Source organism: Pelophylax lessonae (genome assembly GCF_965119305.1).
Source record: "Pelophylax lessonae genome assembly, chromosome: 12".
Classification (NCBI taxonomy): domain Eukaryota; kingdom Metazoa; phylum Chordata; class Amphibia; order Anura; family Ranidae; genus Pelophylax; species Pelophylax lessonae.
The window spans coordinates 224536903-224564473 of NC_138779.1; the positions used below are offsets into that span (position 1 = coordinate 224536903).

At 51.1% G+C, this 27571-nt stretch overlaps 1 protein-coding gene across 7 annotated transcripts in view; it reads right to left on the reverse strand.

Annotated features, from left to right (window-relative positions):
• EIF4G3 (eukaryotic translation initiation factor 4 gamma 3) overlaps positions 1 to 27571 on the reverse strand; it is a 100269-nt gene that overhangs the window by 31600 nt on the left and 41098 nt on the right. For 2 of the 7 annotated variants that reach the window (XM_082273845.1, XM_082273851.1), the window contains 9 exons: positions 24169 to 24201; positions 20728 to 20910; positions 20539 to 20653; positions 18018 to 18127; positions 17800 to 17922; positions 16531 to 16672; positions 14894 to 15667; positions 1555 to 1643; positions 781 to 1000 (listed from right to left, as the gene is read on the reverse strand). In XM_082273845.1, the coding sequence (XP_082129971.1) occupies positions 781 to 1000; positions 1555 to 1643; positions 14894 to 15667; positions 16531 to 16672; positions 17800 to 17922; positions 18018 to 18127; positions 20539 to 20653; positions 20728 to 20910; positions 24169 to 24201 (1789 nt within the window). The remainder of the gene's footprint in view (positions 1 to 780; positions 1001 to 1554; positions 1644 to 14893; positions 15668 to 16530; positions 16673 to 17799; positions 17923 to 18017; positions 18128 to 20538; positions 20654 to 20727; positions 20911 to 24168; positions 24202 to 27571) is intronic. The other 5 variants (XM_082273848.1, XM_082273847.1, XM_082273846.1 and 2 more) reach the window with 5 other exon arrangements.

Here is a 27571-nt window from a genome sequence, read left to right on the forward strand (position 1 = left end):
ACCTACAATCCGGGAACGCATGTCTGTACAGATATACTGTGTATGTGCGTCTATCCACCTGACCTACAATCCGGGAAGGCTCTGACGGGGGACACAGATGTGAGGGAAGGCTCTGACGGAGGACACAGATGTGAGGGAAGGCTCTGACGGGGGACACAGATGTGAGGGAAGGCTCTGACGGGGGACACAGATGTGAGGGAAGGCTCTGACGGAGGACACAGATGTGAGGGAAGGCTCTGACGGAGGACACAGATGTGAGGGAAGGCTCTGACGGAGGACACAGATGTGAGGGAAGGCTCTGACGGGGGACACAGATGTGAGGGAAGGCTCTGACGGGGACACAGATGTGAGGGAAGGCTCTGACGGGGGACACAGATGTGAGGGAAGGCTCTGACGGGGACACAGATGTGAGGGAAGGCTCCGACGGGGGACACAGATGTGAGGGAAGGCTCTGACGGGGACACAGATGTGAGGGAAGGCTCTGACGGGGACACAGATGTGAGGGAAGGCTCTGACGGGGGACATAGATGTGAGGGAAGGCTCCGACGGGGACACAGATGTGCAAGGAGTCTCTGATAGGAATATAAATGTTAATATATATGTTAATATATAAATAACTTTTTTTCAGCCCTCCAATTTTTGTAAAATCTAGAATGCGGCCCTCGGGCTAAAAAGTTTGGAGACCCCATGTACTAGATCTATAAAACACCACCTGCTGAATACGAACAGACTGGGCCCTGAAACTCCCAATACAGGAACTCTGAATGGGCCAACCATTACCTGACTTGAAGGGGTAACCCTCCTCCGGGCCCAGCGGAACCTCTCCATCGCCCTCTGAGATGGTGTCTGCCCCGTTCCGGAAGGGTTCGGCCTCACCGTTCTCTTCTGGCAGTTTAGAGTTAAGGATCGGGTGATCGACCTCTGCATTGACAACGTCACCGTCGTCCTCCTGCTCCATCTCCGCAGCCTCCTCCTCTTCCGCCTCACCCTGTTCCTGCAGCTGGCACAGAGAAAGAAGGGGGAGGGGCAGTGACAAACCAATGTAATTCTACCAATGTACGGAGTCCTCACTGCAGACCTCCGCTTTGTACAAATGTAATTCTGAGTTCCTCACTGAGGCACAGGGGGTGATATCTGCAGTGCCCTGTACCTTGGAGCAGATTTGGTGAGGGACCCAGAGAGCAGACAGTGAGTATATCTTGGTTCTGAGGGGGATGGGAAGGGGTTAATATTTGCCTGAAGATGGGGGTTTTACCAGGCCGTTCTGTCCTTAGGTATTGCGGCTTTCTATGACACCAACAATGTGTTCTGCAGTCTAAATAAAAAATACATGGCATCACAAAGGAACCAGATTGATGGATTTTATTTGGCAGGGACTAGAAGAGCGCAGCGGTTCCTGGAACGGTTACAGGAAAAGATTATCTAACAGCTGCATCGAGGACTGGAGGGGAGTTTGGTAAAAGAGTCTTCTTAGTGGAAGAGCATACAGTCGGCTGTAACAGAGACACAACCAAAACCGGCCGAGTCATCAGACAACCCTGCGACCGGACTCACCTCAACATCGGATGGCAGGACCTCGTCGGCGTGCGGGTTCTCGTCTTTTGGTTTCTGCCACATCTTTGGTGCAGCTGCCGCGGTCTGCGCTGTAAGGAGAAGAGACGGTGATGTGAGTTTTCTGGCTATTACCATCCCCCTGTGTGTCACTGAATTCGGCTCTTCCTGAGACTCAGGAACATGTGATCAGGCCAGCACTAATTTAATCTGTAATACCAGCAGACAAGCATCACCTTTATTTATACACACAGTCTGCTCCATCCAGAATACATAAATATCTCCACTCATTACAATGCGGTGTGTCCGAAGAGGAGCGGTGAGAAAACCCTTACAGAGAGAAGGCCCTTTATAGTGAGAAGGCCCTCTATAGTGTGAAGAACCCAATGACAAGACGACACTCTATAGCGAGAAGGCCCTCTATAGTGAGAAGAACCCAATGGCAAGACGACCCTCTATAGTGAGAAGGCCCTCTATAGTGAGAAGAACCTAAGAGAGAGAGAAGACCCTTATGGAGAGAAGATCCCTATAGACAGAAGACCCTCTATAGTGAGAAGAACCTAAGGGAGGGAAGACCCTTATAGAGCAAAGCTTCTCTATAGTGAGAAGAACCCAAAACCAAGAAGACGATTATGAGAAGACCACCTCCATAGTGAGAAGAACCTAAAAGGAGAGACACCTATCGAAAAGAAGATCCTCTGGAGTGAGAAGAACCTAACACCAAGAAGACCATTATGAGAAGACCTTCATAGTGAAAATACCCTCTATAGTGAGAAGAGCCTAACGGAGAGAAGACCATTACGGGAAGAAGACCTCTATAGTGAAAAGAACCTAAGAGAAAGAAGACCCTTATGGAGAGAAGAGCCCTATAGACAGAAGATCCTCTATAGTGAAGAGAGCCTAAAGGAGAGAAGACCATTACTGGAAGAAGACCTCTATAGTAAGAAGTGCCTAAGGGAGAGAAGACCCTTATCCAAAAGGAAAATACTCTAGAGTGAGAGGAGCCCAACACCAAGAAGACCCTTGAGGAGGGAATACTCTCTACAGTAAGAGTTTAAAAGGCAAGAAAACGCTTATGGAGGGAACGCCCTATATGGTAAGAAGAACCTAACGCTAAGAAGAACTTCTATAGTAAGAGGGACATAATGGAGCCTTAAAAGCGATAATCTCCTCTATAGTGAGAAGAAACCAGTGTCAAGAAGACCATTATTAAAAGACCTCTATAGTGAGAGGGACCCAAGAGAGAGAAGATCCCTATGGACAGAGGACCCTCTTTAGTAAGAAGAACCTAATGCCAAGAAGACCCTCTATAGTGAGAAGAACCTAAGGGAGGGAAGACCCTTCTAGAACAAAGCTCCTCTATAGTGAGAAGAACCCAAAACCAAGAAGACAATTATGAGAAGACCACCTCCATAGTGAGAAGAACCTAAAAGGAGAGAAGACACCTATGGAAAAGAAGATCCTCTGGAGTGAGAAGAACCTAACACCAAGAAGACCATTATGAGAATAAGACCTTCATAGTGAGAATACCCTCTATAGCGAGAAGAGCCTGAAGGAGGGAAGACCTTTATGGAGAAAAGATTCTCTAAAGTGAGGAGAAATGAACACCAAGATGACCATTATGGGAAGAAGACCTCTATAGTGAGAAGAGGCTAACAGAGAGAAGACCCTTATCAAAAAGATGATCCTCTAGAGTGAGAAGAGTCTAACAACAAGAAGACACTTAAGGGGAGAATACTCTTTACAGTAAGAGCTTAAAGACAAGAAGACCCTTATGGAGGGAAGTCCCTCTATACTAAGAAAAACCTAATGCTAAGAAGAGCCTCTATAGTAAGGATATAATGGAGAGCAGACCCTTAAAGGGAGACACTCCTCTATAGTGAGAAGAACCAAATGCCAAGAAGACCATTATGAAAAGAAGACCTCCATAGTGAGAATACCCTCTGTAATGAGAAGAGCCTAATGGAGAGAGGATCTATAGTAATCGGTTCTAATATAGTAAAGTACCTTTACGGGAAAAAAAAGATTTTCTAAAGTGAGAAGAACCCAACTCCAAGAAGACCATTATTGGAAGAAGACCTCTATAGTCTAAGAGAGAAAAGACTATAGAGTCTATAGAGAAAAGCCTAAGGGAGAGAAGACCCTTACCCAAAAGAAGATCCGCTAGAGTGAGAGGAACCTAACACAAAGAAGACCCTTAAGAGGAGATTACCCTCTACAGTAAGAGCTTAAAGGCAGGAAGATCCCTTATAGTAAGAAGAACCTAATGCTAAGAAGACTCTCCATAGTGAGAAGAACCTAATGACAAGAAGACTCTCCATAGTGAGAAGAACCTAATGACAAGAAGACTCTCCATAGTGAGAAGAACCTAATGACAAGAAGACCCTCTATAGTGAGAAGGACCTAATGACAAGAAGACCCTCTATAGTGAGAAGAACCTAATGACAAGAAGACCCTCTATAGTGAGAAGAACCTAATGACAAGAAGACCCTCTATAGTGAGAAGGACCTAAGAGAGAGAAAAGCCTTATGGAGAGAAGTTCCCTATGGACAGAGGACCCTCTATAGGTATCAGTCCAGCAAGACTAAAGGGGGGATGGAGTAAGGACTAAAAAATTGGCGTAGTGAGCAGAATGAGGAGAGCACTGAGGGGGATAGAAATGAGCTCCATCTATGAAGGGGAGGCCAGAGAGAGGATAATAGAAATCCTGTCAATGACTGAATATCCACTTCAATACGTATATATACGCTGCAGCTTAAAGGTGGTTTTCCCGGGTTATGGCTGAAGCTATCATCCATAACACCAGTATTTTTTTTTTTTCTCAGCTTCCAATTTTCTCTCTCATAAAAGCTATCCAAGAGGCTGATTAGCAGCTGGTCAGAGGTGAGGAGATACCAAACCATCTCAGTTCACCTCTATGATCTCAGAGGACTGGAGCGACGCCTAGACTTTGACCGCGGTGGTTGTGCTGGGGGAGGCTGCAGAGAGTCTCACTCTCTATGTGACTTGACTACTTATCCCGCGCTGACCGCGGTGGTTGTGCTGGGGGAGGCTGCAGAGAGTCTCACTCTCTATGTGACTTGACTACTTATCCCGCGCTGACCGCGGTGGTTGTGCTGGGGGAGGCTGCAGAGAGTCTCACTCTCTATGTGACTTGACTACTTATCCCGCGCTGACCGCGGTGGTTGTGCTGGGGGAGGCTGCAGAGAGTCTCGCCGTATGACGGCGTGTCCTAGTTCTGAAGAGTCGCTGCAGACAGACGCCGAGGGATAATTCATACGCCGATTACTGTGCGGGAATTTACAGAGGAGACTTGAAAGACCCCTGACTCCATCTCGCCGCTCTCAGAACTTTCCGGATAATGACACAGCCAATGCGGGTGTTCGGAGGGTAAATTGAGTGCGCGGTTTAATAACTTATCAGCGCGGCGCAGGATTTGCTGGCTGCAATCTATAAAGGAACACGAGCGTCAGTCAGTCTGGAGATAAACGGCTTTTGTTTCATGTTACGGAGCCTGCGTCTCATCACAGAGGAGGAACGCTCTGCGGAGAGCGAAGAAAAATCAGACAGGACATTACGCAGAAACATCCCTGAGACGTCCTTCGCAGCCCAATGTGACCGATCTCTGCAACCAGAGAGGAACGGCTAATCCACTAACCCGGCCTTACATGAGGCAATCTGATAGGCCGACCCAAACTTCCATTCCCGATAAGCAATCGGAAAATGGCGTTTTACACCAAGCGAGGAAACGGGACAGAAATGGCCAACTGATCTCAGTCCATTCTCAGCCATTCAATCACCAACGCCATCATCAACTCACCCCCTCCCCCGTATTATAAATTTAACACTTGCTGACACGGCCTTTTCTGGAATTATTCGCTTACAGGTTTATACTATTTTTGCTAGAAAATTACTTAGAACCCCAAACATTATATCGCTTTTTTTTTTTTTTTAAGCAGAGACCCTAGAGCAGTGTTTCTCAACCAGGGTTCCTCCAGAGGTTGCTAGGGGTTCCTTGCGAAATGGGCAATTTCTGCCACTCAGATAAGTTCCCAATGACACCATTGATCTTTTTATCTATCTGGAAGGAGGTAATTCTTCCCAATGTCCACCAGTATAAGGAGCATTCATTCCACCGACCATCACACCAATGTATCATTGCTGTTAGTTGTAAATATAGTCATTTTTAGCAGGGGTTCCCTGAGACCTAAAAATTATTTCAAGGGTTCCTCTGTGTTGAAAAGGTTGAGAAAGGCTGCCCTAGAGAATAAAATGGCAGTTGTTGCAATTTTTATATGTCACACTGAAATTGCGCAGCCATCCTTGAAACACAATTTTTTGGGAACAAATTGGATTTTTGTCTTACCATAAAATCCTTTTCTCTGATGTTCATTGACGGACAGCTCCAGAATCTTCTTGACTATTGGGTTATGCTGCCCCCTACAGGAGTAAGACACTAGGCAGGAAAAAGCTTTACCATGTTTATGGGGCAGTCCCAGGGGGTATACTCCCACTACAAGAAAACAACAAGAGAAGGGCGCACCGACCTTGTGCATTACCACCTAAAAGTTTATTAAAATCAAAGAAGGGTAGTGTACAATATACTCACAAATGTAGGATATGAACAAGCATATAGGAAACGGGCACCGCTCGCTTCCAGGACCCTTCTCTATTGCTGGATTGCGTGATGGCGTCCTCAAAACCTGATGTGGCCTACGCGTTTCGAGGGAGGAGCCTCTTCCTCAGAGCCAAAATCGCCACTCTCTGAGGAAGAGAGTCCTCCCTTGAAACACGTAAGCCACATCAGGTTTTGAGGACGCCATCACGCAATCCAGCAGTAGAGAAGGGTCCTGGAAGCTAGCGGTTCCCATTTCCTATATGCTTGTTCATAATCCTACGTTTGTGAGTATATTGTACACTACTCTTCTTTGATTTTAATTAACCTTTAGGTGGTAATGCACAAGGTCGGTGCGCCCTTCTCTTGTTGTTTTCTTGTAGTGCCTTTTGGATACCCTTGGTCCTGAGGGGGGGTCAGCAAGACCGTTCCATTTGTGTCATAAAACCCCTAGAACATTCACCTTCCCGCATACCATTCGAGCGCAGGAGAGATATTGTTGTTTTTTGGTATACTCCCACTTCCTGCTATAGGCACTCAGTATTGTTGCACGCAGTGTCCGAAGATAAATAACCCAACTCAATAGAGGGGTGGGTGCTGCGTCCGCCAATGAACATTAGAGAAAAGGATTTTACGGCAAGACAAAAATCCAATTTTCTCTTTTTCGTTCATTGACGGACACAGCTCCAGAAACTTCTTGAGCATCGGGACGTCCCAAAGCAGTGGGGGTCCCAAAACATGAGGGGTGGGAAAAAACACAGCAGAAATAAATTCCCAAAGGCTAAACCTAACCAACCAGGTAACACGAAGCTCAACCAGTAACAACTGGAGCTCACCTGAAACATACACCCTCAAAGAGCAGCCAGCAAAACCTTGCGGCCAAAGCAGCATCCGCAGATGCCAGCATACTTTGGAAACATTTAGTGAAAGTGTGCACAGATGACCAGTGGCCACCTTGCAAACCTGCATCACTGACACCTAATAGCGGAAGGCCCACAAGGCACTTAGTGCCCGCATAGAATGCGCCTTAACAGGGAAAGGAGTACCTGACCCTTGATTGAATAGGCCTGCACCACCGTCTGTCTGATCCATCTGGAAATGGTTGTGGCAAACGCGGCCAAACCCTTGCAAGGTCCATCCACAAGGACAAATAGCAGGTCCGATTTCCTAAATGACTTGGTATCTGCCGGGTACACAATGAACGCCCGAACCACAGCCAGAGAATGCAAGGCAACCTCCTTAGGATGCCTAGGCTTAGGACACAGGGATAGAAACACCATTTCTTCATTCAGATGGAAACCAGAAACAACCTTAGGAAGGACCGACAAAGATGAAAAACCACTTTATCTCCGTGAACCACCAAGGTGAACGACAAGACAAGCTGCCAGCTCTGACACCCTACGTGCAGAAGAAAAGGCCACCAAGAAGGCTACCTTCTGGGACAATGTAATCAGAATCTTGGGAATATTTTTCAACGTTTACTGAAGAACCGATAGCACCAAGTTGAGATCCCACGACGGCAATAGAAACCGCACTTGGGGAGCCAAGTGGCGAACCCCCTGAACAAAGGTGCGAACCAAAGAATGCGTAGCCAAAGAATGTTGAAAGAGAACTGCCAAGGCCGAACCTGGCCCTTGATGGTACCCAAGGCCAGACGCTGCTCAACACCTTGTTGGAGGAAAGCCAAACTCCAAATCATCGAAAAAGGAGCGGGGATGAACCCAAGAGATTCACATCCGCAAAGTACGCTCCTCAAAGGCGATGGTAAATCTTCATAGAAGTAGATTTACTAGTCTGCAGCAGCGTGGGAATCACCCATTCAGACAACACTCTATCCTTCAGCACCAGGCTTCCGACAGCCAAGCCGTTATGCCAGTGACCGTAAGGCAAGATGGAAAATTGGTCCTTGGGCCAACAGATCTCCTCTAAGAGGAAGTCTCCAAGGAGCATCGGCGACCAACCGTATCAGATCTGCGTACCAAGACCGGCGAGGCCAGTCTGAAGCCACTAGGATGGCCGCAATCCCTTCTGCCTCTAACCTACGCAGGAATCTTGGCAGAAGCTCTAGAAGGGGAAAGACGTATATAGCAGACAATACTGGCCCCAAAGGAGCCACCAGTGAGTCTGTGGAGTCGGCCAGAGGATCCCGAGACACAAACCTAAGCACCTTCCTGTTGAGACGAGAGACCAACAGGACCACCTTGGGAGCTCCCCACCGGAGACAAAACTGATGAAAACACCTCCAGGGGAAAAGAGCCACAGTGACTATTTAGAGAGGCTGGGGGGGATAGAGTGGAACCCGGGGGCCCACATCCACCCCGCAAGACCACCAAGGGGGGGCGACACTACCTACCACACCATGGAACTGGTTGGGCATCACTCCAGGCAGACCACCGCACCATCTTGGAATGGGGGATGCTGCGGGCCAGGGGTACGCTGCGACTCAGGTCATGACGAGGTCTGAGCATCCTCACGAGATGTTTAACTTGCTGGCCAGCCCCCGTCCTGGGGCTTTGTTGCGGCCAACCTATCGCAGAGCTGAGATTGGGTTGCGCTCGCTGGCTGGACTGGGGAGACAGTAAGGATCTAGAATATCCAGTGCATCGCCCAGTCCAACAGTTGATAGTTCTCACAGGAACAGAAAATAACAGAGGAAAAAAATCTATTTCAAAAAGAAAAAAATGCTACGTCCGGAGAATGCCAGCAAGGAACAAGGCAGAAAGTGGGAGTATATCCCCTGGGACTGCCCCATAGCCGTGGTAAAACTTTTTCCTGCCTAGTGTCCTAATACTGTAGGAGGCAGCATAACCCAATGATCAAGAAGATTCCGGAGCTGTGTCCGTCAATGAAAGAAAGAGAAAAGAGATTTCATCTCTAAATACGGAAAGGTTTCTTCACAGTAAGAGCTATGAAAATGTGGAATAGACTCCCTCCAGAGGTGGATCTGGCCAGCTCAGTTGATTGCTATAAGGCAGAGCTGGATTCTTCCCTGGGTGTACATAATACAACTGGATACTAATATTCATAGGTAAAGTTGATCCAATCCGATTGCCTCTCGGAGGATCAGGAAGGAATTTTCTACCATGCTGGAGCAAATTGGATCATGCTTTGTTGGGGTTTTTTGCGTTCCTCTGGATCAACTGCGGGTATAGGATTGTGTATATGGGATTGTATGTTTTTATCCCCCCCCCCTTTATTGGTGGAACTAGATGGACTTGGTCTGGTTCAAAAAAAAAAGACACAACTATGTCAATTTAAAATAAATTAGAACTAGTTCGGTATAGACGAGGTCCATCACCTACAGGACACTAATGGGGGAAGGGTAACAGGCCTACACCCAAGGAGACAATAACCAAAAGCGTTGAGAGTGCCCAGTCACCGGTTAGCAGCCTGTAACCCGGGGTCTATGAATTCCCAGCCTGTGTCCTGTACTGTACATTCTAATAAAGTTTTTTTTTTTTTTTTTTTTTAAAGCAGCAACAAAACATTTGTTTTTAAATATATATATATATATATATATATATATATATATATATATATATATATATATATATATATATACACACACACACACAGGTGCATCTCATAAAATATCAAACGGGAAATTTATTTCAGTAATTCAATTCAAAAAGGTAAACTCATATTTTATGTAGAGGTGTTACACACAGAGTGAGAGATTTCACACATTTTTCTCTTAATTTTGATGATTATGGCTTACAGCGAGTGACACCCCAAAATTCAGTATCTTAGAAAATTAAATTTTTACATAAGACTAATAAAAATAAATTGGATTTTTGACTTACCGTAAAGTCCATTTCCCTGATGTTCATTGACGGACACAGCTCCTGATCTTAACCATTGGGTTATACTGTCCCCTTCAGGAGTAAGACACTAGGCAGAAAAAAAGGCTGGCTACGCCCAGGGGGTATTGCCCCTCTCTAAGCTATAGGCACTCAGTTTTATTACAAGCAGTGTCAGGAGAATTACAAGTCCGCAGAGGGGGCGGGAGCTGTGTCCGTCCGCAGAGGGGGCGGGAGCTGTTGTCCGTCCGCAGAGGGGGCGGGAGCTGTTGTCCGTCCGCAGAGGGGGCGGGAGCTGTTGTCCGTCCGCAGAGGGGGCGGGAGCTGTTGTCCGTCCGCAGAGGGGGCGGGAGCTGTTGTCCGTCCGCAGAGGGGGCGGGAGCTGTTGTCCGTCCGCAGAGGGGGCGGGAGCTGTTGTCCGTCCGCAGAGGGGGCGGGAGCTGTTGTCCGTCCGCAGAGGGGGCGGGAGCTGTTGTCCGTCCGCAGAGGGGGCGGGAGCTGTTGTCCGTCCGCAGAGGGGGCGGGAGCTGTTGTCCGTCCGCAGAGGGGGCGGGAGCTGTTGTCCGTCCGCAGAGGGGGCGGGAGCTGTTGTCCGTCCGCAGAGGGGGCGGGAGCTGTTGTCCGTCCGCAGAGGGGGCGGGAGCTGTTGTCCGTCCGCAGAGGGGGCGGGAGCTGTTGTCCGTCCGCAGAGGGGGCGGGAGCTGTTGTCCGTCCGCAGAGGGGGCGGGAGCTGTTGTCCGTCCGCAGAGGGGGCGGGAGCTGTTGTCCGTCCGCAGAGGGGGCGGGAGCTGTGTCCGTCCACAGAGGGGGCGGGAGCTGTGTCCGTCCACAGAGGGGCGGGAGCTGTGTCCGTCCACAGAGGGGCGGGAGCTGTGTCCGTCCACAGAGGGGCGGGAGCTGTGTCCGTCCACGGAGGGGCGGGTGCTGTGTCCGTCCACAGAGGGGCGGGTGCTGTGTCCGTCCACAGAGGGGCGGGTGCTGTGTCCGTCCACAGAGGGGCGGGTGCTGTGTCCGTCCACAGAGGGGCGGGTGCTGTGTCCGTCCACAGAGGGGCGGGTGCTGTGTCCGTCCACAGAGGGGCGGGTGCTGTGTCCGTCCACAGAGGGGCGGGTGCTGTGTCCGTCCACAGAGGGGCGGGTGCTGTGTCCGTCCACAGAGGGGCGGGTGCTGTGTCCGTCCACAGAGGGGCGGGTGCTGTGTCCGTCCACAGAGGGGCGGGTGCTGTGTCCGTCCACAGAGGGGCGGGTGCTGTGTCCGTCCACAGAGGGGCGGGTGCTGTGTCCGTCCACAGAGGGGCGGGTGCTGTGTCCGTCCACAGAGGGGCGGGTGCTGTGTCCGTCCACAGAGGGGCGGGTGCTGTGTCCGTCCACAGAGGGGCGGGTGCTGTGTCCGTCCACAGAGGGGCGGGTGCTGTGTCCGTCCACAGAGGGGCGGGTGCTGTGTCCGTCCACAGAGGGGCGGGAGCTGTGTCCGTCCACAGAGGGGCGGGAGCTGTGTCCGTCCACAGAGGGGCGGGAGCTGTGTCCGTCCACAGAGGGGCGGGAGCTGTGTCCGTCCACAGAGGGGCAGGAGCTGTGTCCGTCCACAGAGGGGCAGGAGCTGTGTCCGTCCACAGAGGGGCAGGAGCTGTGTCCGTCCACAGAGGGGCAGGAGCTGTGTCCGTCCACAGAGGGGTGGGAGCTGTGTCCGTCAATGAACATCAGAGAAATGGATTTTATGGTAAGTCGAAAATCCCATTTTCTCTTTGGTTCATTGATGGACACAGCTTCAGATCTTCATAACCATTGGGATGTCCCAAAGCAGTGTTAAACATGAGGGGTGGGAAACAGCAAAAAAGAAATTCCCATGGCTAACTATAGCCAATCAGGTAAACAGGAGCTCAACCAAAACAACTGGAGCTCACCTGAAAAGAACAATACACCCTCAAAAAGGACCAGGTCCTCTAAACCGCAGCCTGCAAAACTTTGCGGCCAAAGGAAGCATCTGCAGATGCCAACACATCCACTTTATAGAACTTTGTGAAAGTGTGCACTGACGACCAGGTGGCCGCTTTGCAAACCTGCGTCACTGACTCCTGATGATGGAAGGCCCAGGAGGCACTCAGCGCCCATGTAGAGTGTGTGCCTTGACAGGGAAAGGAGGAACCTGACCCTTGATGGAATAGACCTGAATCACCATCTATCTGATCCATCTGGAAATGGTCGCAGAGGAAGCGGACAACCCTTTCCGAGGCCCATCTGTGAGCACAAATGGAGTCTGACTTCCTAAAAGACTCCGTAGCTGCCAGGTACACCCTAATCGCCCGGACCACATCCAAGGCATGCAAAGCAATTTCTTTCAGATGTTTTGGCCTGGAACACATGGAAGGCTACACAATTTCTTCATGCAAATGGAAATCAGAGACAACCTTTTAAAGGAACGACGGACAGGGGCAACGAACCACCTTATCTCTGTGAACCACCAAGTAAGATGAACGAAAGGATAACACCGCCAATTCCAATACCCTGCACACAGAGCCACCAAAAAGGTCACCGTCCCAAAAATTCTCAAAGGGAGGCTTCTGGAGGACTGAGAGCACCAAATGTAGGTCCCAAGGCGGTAATGGAGACAGCACTGGAGGAGCCAAGTGCCGAACTCCCTGAAGAAAAAGTACGCACCAGGGAGTGTGGCCAAGATGACCACTAAGGCCAACACCTGGCCCTTGATAGTACTCAAGGCCAGTTTCTGCTCAACCCCCAAGTTGGAGGAAGGTCAAGATCCGAGCCACCAAAAAGAACGAGGATGAACCCCAAGAGACTTACACCACGCAATGCAAGTCTTCCACATACGATGGTAGTTCTTCCTAGAAGTAGATTTCCTAGCTTTTAACAGTGTTGGAATCATGGACTCAGACAAACCTCTATCCATCAGCATCTGGCGTTCAACAGCCAAGCCGTCAAAGCCAGTGACTAAAGGAGAATGGAAGATTGGTCACTAGGACAGCAGATCCTCCCTGAAAGGAAGCTTTCAAGAACGTTGGCTACCAGCCACACCAGGTCGGCGTACCAAGACGACGAGGCCAGTCTGAGGCCACTAAGATGACCAGAATCCCTTCTGCCTCAATCCTGCGTAGAAGTCTTGGCAGAAGTTTTAGAGGAGGAAAGGCGTAAATCAGCTGATACTAACCCCACGGGACCACCAGTGCGTCTGTAGCGTCCGACAGAGGATCCCATGACCGAGCCACAAACCTCTGCACCTTTCTGTTGAGCGGGGACGCCAACAGATCCCCCTCCTGAAACACCCCTGGAGTTTGCCCAGAGGATGGAGGACTCTGGCTAAGGCAGAGTCCAGAGTCAGACCCAGATAGTCCAGCTTTGAAAAACCTTGCCGGGGGATAACAGCGAAACCCGATCTTGTAGCCGGACCGTATGACTTTGTGGACCCAGTTGTCTTGTACCAGGGAAGTCCACGGGTCCGGAAACCAGCAAACACATCCCCCCACCCCCGATACAGGTGAGAGTGCACCTTCATGCTGAAGGAGCCTTGTCCGCGGGTCTGGATAAGCCGGCTTTCGACTTTCCAGACTGCGTTTGCTTGAATTTACCAGAGGCAGCCCTGAATGACTTTGATCCCTTGTCAGTCACCCTGAGTGATGAAAAAACGTATGAGCTGAGAAGGATGGCCCACGCCTATGACGAGGGTCCTTTCCCTTAGTAGCCTGCAGAAGAAAGGTACTCTTCCCCCCTGTGAGACCCTTAATGATGTCATCCAGGGAAGCTCCAAACAGGCAATCTCCTTGAAAAGGAAGATCAGTCAAGACCTTCTTAGAAGTCTGGTCCGCAGACCAGCGTTTGAGACAAAAAATATGCTGAAGGACCACTTCCGAAACAGAGAGCGGCTCAGCTAGGGGAGCCGCATCCAAAGAGGCATCACAGATAAACTGCAGCACCCGGGACCAACTGGTCTGCCAGCTCAGCAAAGGCAGGGGGGAGTGAGGATTTGTGGAGCCGTGTCATCTGCTGGTGTTGGTCCTCTGTGTTTTATCAAGTCCAAAGTCAGTGCAGCCCTCTAGCAGGAAATTCTCTGCTGGTCTGCTGACCAGCTTTATGGAGATGCCAATTTCATTTTCCAGCAGGACCTGGCACCGCCCACACTGCCAAATCTACCAATACCTGGTCACATGATCATGGGATTACTGTGCTTGATTGGTTCAGCAAACTCACCTGACCTAAACCCCATAGAGAATCTGTGGGGGATTGTCAGGAGGAAGATGAGAGACACCAGACCCGACAATGCAGAGGAGCTGAAGGCCACTTTTAAAGCAACCTGGGCTTCCATAACACCTCAGCAGTGCCACAGGCTGATCGCCTCCATGCCACGCCGCATTGATGCAGTAATTCATGCAATAGGAACCCCGACCAAGTATTGAGTGCATCCTATACTGTACATGGACAGACAACATTTCTGTATCAAAAACACTTTATTTTTTATTGGTCTTATGTAATATTCAAATTTTCTGAGATACTGAAATTTGGGGTGTCACTCGCTGGAAGCCATAATCATCAAAACTAAAAGAAAGAAATGAGTGAAATCTCTCACTCTGTGTGTAACCCATCTATAGAAAATATAGGAGTTTACCTTTTTGAATTGAATTACTGAAATAAATGACCTTTTTGTTGATAGTCTAATTTTAGGAGCTGCTCCTGTATGTTGCCCCTCCTCTAAATTTAAAGGAAAGCCCTGTAACAGGACGCACAAATGAAATAGAATTCCAAGACTGTTGGACCATCACCGGGTTGGGTAACTGGCTGTGCTGACACTACCCCCCCTCATAAGGCACCATATTATCACCCAACACCTGAACTGCTGACAGCCCCTCCCCACCTATCTGACCACCTCCCCCCTGTAGCCTGTGTTCTCAATACCTCCAGGTGTGCAGCTCACGTACCTTCCACAGGACTCTTTCTTGAGGTGAAGCTTAGAAGTGTCACGCTTGGCTCAAGTTCTGTGTAAGTTTCTGCCGGCCTTGCGTTCACAGAGTCCATGTCCCCGTCCAAGCTGGGCGTTCCGACATCGTCCTGCTCGTCCGCGTGGTCTGACCCCAGGGCTGGAAGAAGAGCGGCGGGAGGGGAGGTCTTAGTGGTACATTGAGCAGCAGCGATAAGAGGAGGAGGGGGCGATTCTGGCTGTATGGGCAACGTTTGAGGCACATTTGGAGGAGAAGTGCATTCTACACTCGTATCCACAGGGGGCGACGGTGCCAGCTCCGGCACATCCGGCGAAGTCTCTTCCCCCAACATTGCTTTATCACCCACAGCACTGTCCACGGTCGAGTGTTCATAGCTTATGCCATTCATTTCCTGAGGGGTCACCGGGGTCTCAGCAGCTACGGTAGGCCCCGGCGGTTCCTTGCATAGCTCCTCTTCGGCGTCCTCTGCGATAGCCTCATCAGGAGACGCGCACTCCTCTGCGGTGCTGTCACCCTCGCTCATGTCCCCCAGGTGACAGGGGAAAGCCTCTGTGGCTACAACCACAGGAGCCGTGACCACAGCTGCCACGCTGGGCAGTATTCCAGGTGCCAGGTGGTGCTCAGGTCTGGCCTCCGGCGCTGCAGGCTCAGCAATCTGCTCCGGTGTAGAGCACTTTATGGAGGTGGTCGGCTCTGCGCGCACCGGGGCGGAAGGAGATGATTTCAACACGGGGTCCAATTTCGGCTTCTCCTCTGGGGGGGGGAAAAAAAAAAAAAAGAAGAGGATTGCTTTAAAAATAATGCTTAGTATATACAGATATAGGTTTTGGATGGGGCTGGGGAAGGCTTTGAATCTCTGTGATTTTGATTGAGCCCACCTTGAGAACACACAGGGTGTCACCAAGACAGGAAAAGTGAGAAATCTCTGCAATGGGGACACCGAAATACCTGAGGGGCTCCTCTTGTTTAACCCCTTCACAAATGCAATATAGCAGAATGATGGCTACATCGCGTTGTACATTGATGGGAGGATGTCGTGGCCATGCTTGCCGCGCACCCCCTGTGGCACGCACCGGCAGTGATCTGTGATTGCTGTGTCCTTCGGACACAACTCATCACAGATCAGGGTAAAGAGCCAATCACATCGGCTCTTTACCATGTTACCAGCTGTGTCCAAACTGATCACAGTGTAAACAGGTTTTGTCGGTTATCAGCAATCCTCTTCTCACGCTGACAGCAGGTGAGGAGAAGAAAGCCATAATAGGCAAATCAATACAGGGGACATCTACACTGAAAATCAGGGCACTGTATATCAATGCAGCCCCCTTTTGTGCCCACCAGTGCTGCCAGTCAGTGCGGTCTATCATTGCCACCTCCAAGTGCTGCCTATCAGTGCATCTACACTGATAATCAGGGCACTGATCCTCGGTGCAGCCAGTCAGTGTCAGTGAGGTGACTACCTTCCCTGCTGAAATGGATATCCAACATTCCAGTGTTCCCAATAGTGCAAGTCAACCCCTTGGCACCCAATCACAAAGAATGGTGGAATGGGTTCTCACATCCATCTGTACGCCTCTCTCTTTGCAGATCACTGTGGAAAGACGAGCGGTACCTACCTATTTTGGGGTCCCTGACGACAGTGAGATGAGGGCTCTCCACAGTCCCATACACCACTGGGCTGTGCTCAGGAACCTGGCTAGGAAGCTGCTGGGATTTGAAGTACAAAAGAGGGTGATAATGAGCGCGGGAACAGAAAAACTAACAGAAAGGTGTCAAAAAAAGCAACAAAGGCACGAAGAGCACAACAGAAATATTACAAAACAGGGAGGAGGTCAAGAGACAGGGGAGGGACAGACAGGATTCAGGGTAGGAGGGGAGAAAGGTGGGGGAGCGATGTGGTCAAGGGTACCCGGAGACAAGGAAAGGGTGGAGACCAAGTCAAGGGAACGAGGAGAGGGTGGAGACCAAGTCAAGGGAACAAGGAGAGGATGGAGACCAAGTCAAGGGAACAAGGAGATCAGGACGGGGTCAAGGTTACAAGGAGATCAGGACGGGGTCAAGGTTACAAGGAGACCAGGACGGGGTCAAGGTTACAAGGAGACCAGGACGGGGTCAAGGTTACAAGGAGACCAGGACGGGGTCAAGGTTACAAGGAGACCAGGACGGGGTCAAGGTTACAAGGAGAGGGGAAGACACGGTGGGGTTTCAGGAAGGTGGTGAGACAAGCATGTTGTGAAAGGCAGACGGGAGATTTGAGCAAAAAAGCAGAATTACAAATAAAAAAAGGATCCAATTTAAGTAAATTTTAAGGTGAAGAAAAGAAAAGAAAGACAAATAAGAGGCAGAAGGAGGAAAAGAAAGACACATTACAATCAGAAACAACAAATCCACACACATCATTACACATTATATCCTGATCTATGCTGGACACAGGAGCTTGCACTCCCTCCCCACTCAATAACCCATTGATAAATACTGAACGTATGGTAATGCCAGTCACCCTTCACCTGTACGCACTCCTAATATACCAGGCCAGATTCTGGAGGAGGGGAACTCACGGGACTCTTTTCTGCTATTAAGTGGCTTATTTGTGTCTATTTCAATTGGACGTAGATAATAAACGCAATGGAACTGAGCGCATCGTCTACAGATCTAACCACACAGGTGATTTGTAGCAAAGATTGTAAATAACTACAATGTACAGGAAGACCCTCCACTTCTCTGAGCCCCCCACACACTTAGCCCCAACCCCACCATTAAATTTGTGTCTCCATCCAGAGAAGGGACACAGATGGCCCCCGGTGTTCACTAAACAGAGAAGTGCAGTCCATCGTCATACACCCCCCTCCCCCCGGTATAAGGACCTGCCGCCTCCTCTCCCTTACCTGAGGAGGAGTTGGTGTAGAGCTGGGCCGGAGGATGGGGGGAGTCGGGTTCCTGCTGCCACCTCCTGACATGATTTCCTCGGTGATGTCTCTGCCACCCTGGTTCGGGTCTCTAATTCGGATCTGGAAACAGATGTGAGAAATGACCATGTGAGCGGGCAGTGCTTCTTTATAATGGCCACCATACGGCAGCGCTATGAGCGAGGTGGATCACTCACCGTCTTCTTCTCTCTCTTGGCGGGAGGTGGCGGTTGCTGTGGCTGCTGCGGAGGCACTATAGGGATAGGCGCTGACTGGTACACCGGCTGACTGGAGTAAAAGGGGGTTCCTACAACATAAGATATATTCGTGAGGTCAGGCCTAGACCACAAGGTCACAGGAAGTGAAATCAAGACAGTATAACTGTGTATACAGCAACAAAATCAGGAATGTATAACTGTGTATACAGCACCGAAATCGAGACTATATAACTGTGTATGCAGCACCCAAATCAAGACTGTATACTGGTATATACAGCACGGAAATCAAGGCTGATAATGGTGTATACACCACGGAAATCAAGGCTGACAATGGTGTATACAGCACGGAAATCAAGGGTGATAATGGTGTATACACCACGGAAATCAAGGCTGATAATGGTGTATACACCACGGAAATCAAGACTGATAATGGTGTATACAGCACGGACATCAAGACTGATAATGGTGTACACAGCACCAAAATCGAGACTTTATAAAGGTGTATACAGCACCAAAATCAAGGCTGATATTGCTGTATACAGCACCAAAATCAAAACTGTACAACGGTGTATGCAGCATTGAAATCAAGACACAGTGGTGTATACAGCAATGAAATCAAGACTGCTAATAGTCGGTATAGAGCATCAAAGGGAAAAAAAAGAAGATTAAAGATAAAAGATAAAGACTTCAAAACTTTTTTTAAAAATCCCTGGATCCCCTTCTTCAGGGCTTACATTTGAAATAGAAGTGTCTGCTGTGTGCTATGTAGTGTACAGAGTGAAAACAGCCAGGCAGCAGGCATTCCATTCATTAAAGCTGAACTCTGGCCTTAACTTCTCTCTAAGTTCTCTCCTGAATTGAAACCCAGGTCTCTCCTGGAGGGGGAGGAATCCCATGTCTTCCCAGGAGGAGGAAGAGGGGGGAACCCAGGTCTCTCGCTCCTTAAGAGGGGGGAACCCAGGTCTCTCGCTCCTTAAGAGGGGGGAACCCAGGTCTCTCGCTCCCGAAGAGGGGGGAACCCAGGTCTCTCGCTCCCGAAGAGGGGGGAACCCAGGTCTCTCGCTCCCGAAGAGGGGGGAACCCAGGTCTCTCGCTCCCGAAGAGGGGGGAACCCAGGTCTCTCGCTCCCGAAGAGGGGGGAACCCAGGTCTCTCGCTCCCGAAGAGGGGGGAACCCAGGTCTCTCGCTCCTTAAGAGGGGGGAACCCAGGTCTCTCGCTCCTTAAGAGGGGGGAACCCAGGTCTCTCGCTCCTTAAGAGGGGGGAACCCAGGTCTCTCGCTCCTTAAGAGGGGGGAACCCAGGTCTCTCGCTCCTTAAGAGGGGGGAACCCAGGTCTCTCGCTCCTTAAGAGGGGGGAACCCAGGTCTCTCGCTCCTTAAGAGGGGGGAACCCAGGTCTCTCGCTCCTTAAGAGGGGGGAACCCAGGTCTCTCGCTCCTTAAGAGGGGGGAACCCAGGTCTCTCGCTCCTTAAGAGGGGGGAACCCAGGTCTCTCGCTCCCGAAGAGGGGGGAACCCAGGTCTCTCGCTCCCGAAGAGGGGGGAACCCAGGTCTCTCGCTCCCGAAGAGGGGGGAACCCAGGTCTCTCGCTCCCGAAGAGGGGGGAACCCAGGTCTCTCGCTCCCGAAGAGGGGGGAACCCAGGTCTCTCGCTCCCGAAGAGGGGGGAACCCAGGTCTCTCGCTCCCGAAGAGGGGGGAACCCAGGTCTCTCGCTCCCGAAGAGGGGGGAACCCAGGTCTCTCGCTCCTTAAGAGGGGGGAACCCAGGTCTCTCGCTCCTTAAGAGGGGGGAACCCAGGTCTCTCGCTCCTTAAGAGGGGGGAACCCAGGTCTCTCGCTCCTTAAGAGGGGGGAACCCAGGTCTCTCGCTCCTTAAGAGGGGGGAACCCAGGTCTCTCGCTCCTTAAGAGGGGGGAACCCAGGTCTCTCGCTCCTTAAGAGGGGGGAACCCAGGTCTCTCGCTCCTTAAGAGGGGGGAACCCAGGTCTCTCGCTCCTTAAGAGGGGGGAACCCAGGTCTCTCGCTCCTTAAGAGGGGGGAACCCAGGTCTCTCGCTCCCGAAGAGGGGGGAACCCAGGTCTCTCGCTCCCGAAGAGGGGGGAACCCAGGTCTCTCGCTCCCGAAGAGGGGGGAACCCAGGTCTCTCGCTCCCGAAGAGGGGGGAACCCAGGTCTCTCGCTCCCGAAGAGGGGGGAACCCAGGTCTCTCGCTCCCGAAGAGGGGGGAACCCAGGTCTCTCGCTCCCGAAGAGGGGGGAACCCAGGTCTCTCGCAAAGCGTGTTGGCCTGCTTTCATGATTTAGGACTTCCTTCATCTTGTATTACTTATTCTATAGAAGACCAAACACAAGCTTTCAGTCTTCAGTTAAAGATCTTTATCTTAGAAGGTTTCCTTCTATGGAATCGACCTGAACCAACATGAACATCAAAGTCTAGGCAACACCATAACTCGCACACAAACATTCACCAAATGGAAGAAAGGGTCTCTTCCATGTACTTACCGTATGGGGAGGGGAAGTCTCCAGGTCCAGGGCCAGGGTAGAAGGGACTGGGGCCCGGAGGCTGCACTTGATACTGCTGTGGAGGTCCTACATAGGGAGGGGCGCTGTGTCGATACTAAAAGATAAAGTAGAAGAGCGTGAGAAGTGAAGAGGGCGAGGCGGGGGAGGCTGAGTGAACGGTTCTGGTACCTGTGGTATACAGTACTGAGGACCCTGCGTCATTGCATATGGCATCGGGATGGCGTGGTTGACCATCATGATGTGCTGGTTGGTTTGATAGACGGCGGTGGGTGTCTGCGCACCCGTTCGGATGGAGGGGTTACTATTCTGTATGGTGGCACGCTGCGGCTGGATCTGCGGCCTTTGGAAAAACTGCAGAAGAGAAGAATGCAGAGAAACCGATGTAATTCTCCATCCTTGGTGATGTGGAGGCCACAAACTATTCCACATGTAACTGACAGACTGAAGGTGTACCCAGGACAGGAAGAGAGCGAATATAACAGCAACGGGGACTACTGTATACTAAAATAGGTAACCAATCAGAACCCCTCCGGGTAGGGAGGTGTCAGACTAACTAAGAGCTGTAATTGGCTGATGACACCACGGAACTCTGTACAGGTTCAAAGCCTACTGAGTGAGCAAGATGAAATGTAACCCCACCACTGCCAATGGGCAATCACCTTCCCCCAATATGACTGCTTAAGGCCAATAAAAGAGCAAATCAGGTTGCTATGGGTTACTGCCCATTAGATAGGCTTGCTTCCAGTCCATGTATAGAGGAAATGCAGTATTGTCTTACCTGGATGGGTCGGAATCCTCCCTTGATTGGACAGCAGAGATAAGGGAGAGTGAATGGGAAGTTACACAGCAATCAGAATAAGAACATACATATACAATCCTGACAACCCCCCCCCTCCCCCTCCCCCGCTACACCCAACTCCCTGGCATGTGCCTCATCCGATGTGAAAGGAGCAAGAAACAAGGGGCACCAGGGACTACCAGCAATTGGGCATCTCAGCCTGACAAGGGGGCACCTGACAAGAAGGGGCATCTCAGCCTGACAAGGGGGGGGGGGGCATCTCAGCCAAGACAAAGGGGGCACCAGACAAGGGGGGGGCATCTCAGCCAAGACAAAGGGGGCACCTGACAAGGGGGGGGGGCGGGCATCTCAGCCTGACAAGGGGGCACCTGACAAGGAGGGGCATCTCAGCCAAGACAAAGGGGGCACCTGACAAGGAGGGGCATCTCAGCCAAGACAAAGGGGGCACCTGTCAATGGGGGGCATCTCAGCCAAGACAAAGGGGGCACCTGACAAGGAAGGGCTTCTCAGCCAGACAAGGGGGCACCTGACAAGGAGGGGCATCTCAGCCAGACAAGGGGGCACCTGACGAAGGGGGGGGCATCTAAGCCAGACAAGGGGGCACCTGACGAAGGGGGGGGCATCTAAGCCAGACAAGGGGGCACCTGACAAAGGGGGGGGGCATCTAAGCCAGACAAAGGGGGCACTTGACAACAGGGGGGCATTTCAGCCTGATGTTGATCTATGACAATATATATAGTATATTAAAGGTCTAGTCAGCCGTTCTTGTACACACAATATACTGGAATCAAATCTACTTCAGGGCAGGAGAAGGAGGAGCGGATAATCTCCTCTGTCAGGTAGGTGGAACAACTTAAAACATTAGAAGGGCCACCCCAAAAAAACTTCAGGTTTTGGTTTTAGCAATCGGTTGGCAGAGAAGGAACCCAATTTATATACTTCTCAGGGACACCGGTGTGGATTTCCCATCCTCCTCCCATGGACATCCCAAGGAGCGTCTCCTAATGAATAGGGGAAGATGCAGCAAAAGGACGGAGACTCCCAGAGTGGGAGGAGGAGACACGGGAATTCATCCATTAGCAGCTATTCAGTAAATCCCTGGCAGACAGACTGAGCGGGTAGAGGAAGGACAGCAATGCTGACATAGGAGAGGGGAACATAGAAATCATCTTATTCTATAGAAAGGGAGAATCCTCCAACACACACAGCCTAAAAAAACACAGAGAAACCAATGCCGTCTTTTCTATCCAATCTCAACTACAACCAATGCAGATGCAGCAAATCACCACTGGGGGGCAGAGCACACACGAAGGTTCCTTTCATATATAAAATGAGTGCGATTGCGGGGAAAACACCGGTCATGTGACAAGGCTGCACCAGAGGCCATGACCGTCTCTAGGGCCACTGCTAGGGGGTCCATAACACCAGAGGCCATGACTTACCATCTCTAGGGCCACTGCTAGGGGGTCCATAACACCAGAGGCCATGACTGACCGTCTCTAGGGCCAATACTAGGGGGTCTATAATACCAGAGGCCCCAGAGGCCATGACTGACCGTCTCTAGGGCCACTACTAGGGGGTCTATAATACCAGAGAGGCCCCAGAGGCCATGACCGACCGTCTCTAGGGCCACTACTAGGGGGTCCATAACACCAGAGGCCATGACCGACCGTCTCTAGGGCCACTAATAGGGGGTTCATAATACCAGAGGCCATGACCGACCATCTTTAGGGCCACTACTAGGGGGTCCATAATACCAAAAGGCCATGACTGACCGTCTCTAGGGCCACTACTAGGGGGTCCATAACACCAGAGGCCATGACCGTCTCTAGGGCCACTACTAGGGGGTCCATAATACCAGAGGCCATGATCGACCATCTCTAGGGCCACTACTAGGGGGTACATAACCGACCATCTCTAGGGCCACTAATAGGGGGTCCATAACACCAGAGGCCATGACCGACCCTAGGGCCACTACTAGGGGGTCCATAACACCAGAGGCCATGACTGACCACCTGTAGGGCCACTACTAGGGGGTCCATAACACCAGAGGCCATGACCGGCCGTCTCTAGGGCCACTACTAGGGGGTCCATAACACCAGAGGCCATGACCGGCCGTCTCTAGGGCCACTTCTAGGGGGTCCATAACACCAGAGGCCATGACCGGCCGTCTCTAGGGCCACTTCTAGGGGGTCCATAACACCAGAGGCCATGACCGGCCAGGAAGTCCACCTGATAGGCCGGGGGGGGGGGGGGGGGAATAAGTCTATAATGTACTCTGTGCAGTGTCAACCTCCAGACTTCTCTCCATTACATCTATGTAAGGCCCTTGCATTGCGCAGTGGCTCTTAGAACCTATAAGGGAACTCCGCGTCCTGCGCCTCCATGGACGATCCTGGCGCTGATTGAACATTTCTAATTCTTACATTTGGCTGAAAGTTAAACATTCCCCACAATTCATGAGACATGTCAGTGTGCCCTCTGCCAGCAGGGGGCAGACTGTGCACCAATACCCCCCCCCCCAATCCTATGTAAGTGAATGCATCACAAGGACGGGAGCCAATGAGATCGCACGCCATCATCTCACTACATTTCCCATTCGAAATATCAAAACCAATCTTCACAATTTATTGATAATTGATGAATTTTGATCAATTTCCCAACAAGCTGACATGAAGCGGCGGACGGCCCCGGACGTTCTCATTGGCTCCCAGCACATACAGTGTTAGTGGGTGATAGGAGGGCGGGTGAGCGGTGGCAGACACGGGCGGGTGAGGGGGGGGGGGGGGGATGGTGGCAGTTTACGGTACCTGGTGATGAGTCGGCCGCGGTCCAGCTGCAAACTATAGAGAGGAGCGAGAAGACAATCACAAAGGAGAGGTGACACGGAGCTCACACACAGCCAGCAGACAGGACACAGGCGGGGGAGGGGGGGGGGGCAGGCTGCAAGCGGCTTCTACACATCCCGCCACCCACCCTCTACAACCCCTGCAAGGGGGGCAGCACAGGTGTGGAAGTGAAGCAACCAGTCCGGTTTCAGCTTACTGGGATCAGATGATCGCCCTTCCATCATAAAGGAGGACTCCAACACCGGGTTCAGTCCTCTCACTTCTAGGGACACGGCTTCTGCTGCTAGGACATCTTCAGTCATGGACAGCAGGGTAGGAGGGCAGAATATAATGCCCCTCCCACTTGGGTCTTGGCTTACCATTACTTAGGCTATGGCCCCTCCCACTTGGGGTCTTAGCTTACCCAGAACATGCCCCCCCCCATGTTTTTGCTTACCCATACCCACTCATGTCTCATGCCCCTCCCACTCATGTCTTAGCTTACCCTTACTCAGAACATGCCCCCTCCCACGTGTCTGCTTACCTTTTTCCCGAAACTTGCCCCTCCCACTCATGTCTTCGCTTACCTTTGCCCAGAACATGCCCCTCCCACGTGTCTTAGCTTACCCTTACCCAAAACATGCCCCTCCCACTCATGTCTTAGCTTACCTTTGCCCAGAAAAAGCCCCTCCCACTCATGTCTTAGCTTACCCTTACCCAGAACATGCCCCTCCCACTCATGCCTTAATTTTACCCTGACCCAGTAAATGCCCCTCCCACTCGTGTCTTAGCTTAGCCTTCCCCAGAACATGCCCCTCCTACTCATGTCTAAAATTTTTACCCTGACCCAGTAAATGCCCCTCCCACTCATGTCTTAGCTTACCTTTGCCCAGAACATGGCCCTCCCACTCATGTCTTTGCTTACCCAGGCCATGCCCCTCCCACTGGTGTAATCCCCTATTCCTGCCATGCCCTTCCCCACACCCACACCATTCATAGGTCTATGCCCCCCCTGAAGAGGGTCCTCCTGGTCGTGAACACCTCAGAATGATGATTTTGGATTGGTTGCTATGGGTTACCGCACTTTGAATCACCTTGTTGAGTAAGCCTGAAAGTGTTCACAGAATTTTATCTGGACCCTCAAATTTCTGAACAACATTACTGCCGCCCCACACTATAATTCTGACATGGGGGTGGAGCTCTGCCTGGTGGATGTCATCAGAAGGCAGGTGAAGGGCCCAATGACAAGGAGTGCAATCCCTTCCACCAACCCCCCTAGACATACAGCTCAATACATCGTACTCCATGCCTGTTCATCAGTGGTGTCAGCCATATTGTGGGCGGAGCTCAATCTATTTCACAGTACCCTGCGCTCCCCAACCAATCACAACAACTCAATTGACACAAGAATATGAGAACTCCGGTGTCCCGGGTTACCTGTAAAAGGTCCATATTCTGCCCAATTTTGCTGATCTGCCTCTGTCTGGGGATACCGAGTCCCTAGGAGGGAGGAGACCACCTGACCTCTGACAGTTGCTTTTCCCCAACTGTCAAACCTCATACTGGTAACCCCCGCCTGACAAATGACTGAACTCTGTACAGGAGGGGGATGGGAAGAAATTCATAGGGTTCACTCAGGAGCTGGAAGGCAGCATGTGTCAGCAGATGTCCCATCTCAGTTCTACAATCCCCTCCATAGAGGGAAACCCCAAATAAACGGGGAGGATCTGAACCTCTCACAGGAAGGAATGACGTTTAAGGTGGTAAATCTTCCATAACCGGGTGGGGAATCCTAATTGTACTCATGTCTAGTGTGTAAGTTTGGTAATATTACAGGTTTGGGGTGTAGGTTTAATACAATTGCAGGTTTGGGGTGTAGGTTTGGCATTTGCAGATTTGGGGGTGTAGGTTTGGTATTTTTGCAGATTTGGGGTTGTACATTGGTAATATTAGAAGAATCGGGGGTGTAAACTTCGTAGTAATGAAAATTTGGGATGTAGGTTTGGTAAAATTCTAAGATTCAGGGGTGTAGGTTTGGCAATATTATACGATTTAAGGGTGCTGGTTTGGTAATATTTGAAGATTTGGGGTGTAGGTTTGGTAATATTTGCACATTTTATGGAGGAGCGCTGAATGGTTCGTTTTGTGTCGATTCATAATTTGGATATGTTCGATGTTAGAACTCTTATTTCTAGTTTTTAGAGCAGAGCGCGGTTTGATTCAATAACTCGGTGGGAAGGTCCTCTTTAGGGGCCGCTCCTTTCTCAGTCTCCGTTCTGTGGCAGTCCCACTGGACCCCCTATCAGTTCTGAGGCAGTCCCACTGGACCCCCTATCAGTTCTGTGGCAGTCCCACTGGACCCCCTATCAGTTCTGTGGCAGTCCCACTGGACCCCCTATCAGTTCTGCGGCAGTCCCACTGGACCCCCTATCAGTTCTGTGGCAGTCCCACTGGACCCCCTATCCGTTCTGTGGCAGTCCCACTGGACCCCCTATCCGTTCTGCGGCAGTCCCACTGGACCCCCTATCCGTTCTGCGGCAGTCCCACTGGACCCCCTATCCGTTCTGCGGCAGTCCCACTGGACCCCCTATCCGTTCTGCGGCAGTCCCACTGGACCCCCTATCCGTTCTGCGGCAGTCCCACTGGACCCCCTATCAGTTCTGCGGCAGTCCCACTGGACCCCCTATCAGTTCTGCGGCAGTCCCACTGGACCCCCTATCCGTTCTGCGGCAGTCCCACTGGACCCCCTATCAGTTCTGTGGCAGTCCCACTGGACCCCCTATCAGTTCTGTGGCAGTCCCACTGGACCCCCTATCAGTTCTGTGGCAGTCCCACTGGACCCCCTATCAGTTCTGTGGCAGTCCCACTGGACCCCCTATCAGTTCTGTGGCAGTCCCACTGGACCCCCTATCAGTTCTGTAGCCCTCCTACTGGACCCCCTATCAGTTCTGTAGCCCTCCTACTGGACCCCCTATCAGTTCTGTAGCCCTCCTACTGGACCCCCTATCAGTTATGTGGCCCTCCTACTGGACCCCCTATTAGTTCTGTAGCCCTCTTGCCCACTTTACATTCTCAGGAAAAGGTGACTGATCCCCCCCCCCCCCCGCAGAGGAGGACTCCTAACATTACCAAACTTCGAATCAGATGAGAGTATCAGAGCAAAGCCAGGCGACCGATACCACACCAGGCGACCGGTACCCCACCAGGCGACCGGTACCCCACCAGGCGACCACTGAATAATCCCCAATATGGAGAACATGGAATCTCCAAAGCCCCCCCTCCCCCATCAGAGTACACCATTACAGAACATTGTCCAATAAAATCTACTGATGAAGTCACATGACGACACACAGCTAGAAGACTGGCCCTGACCTTGTTCCTGACC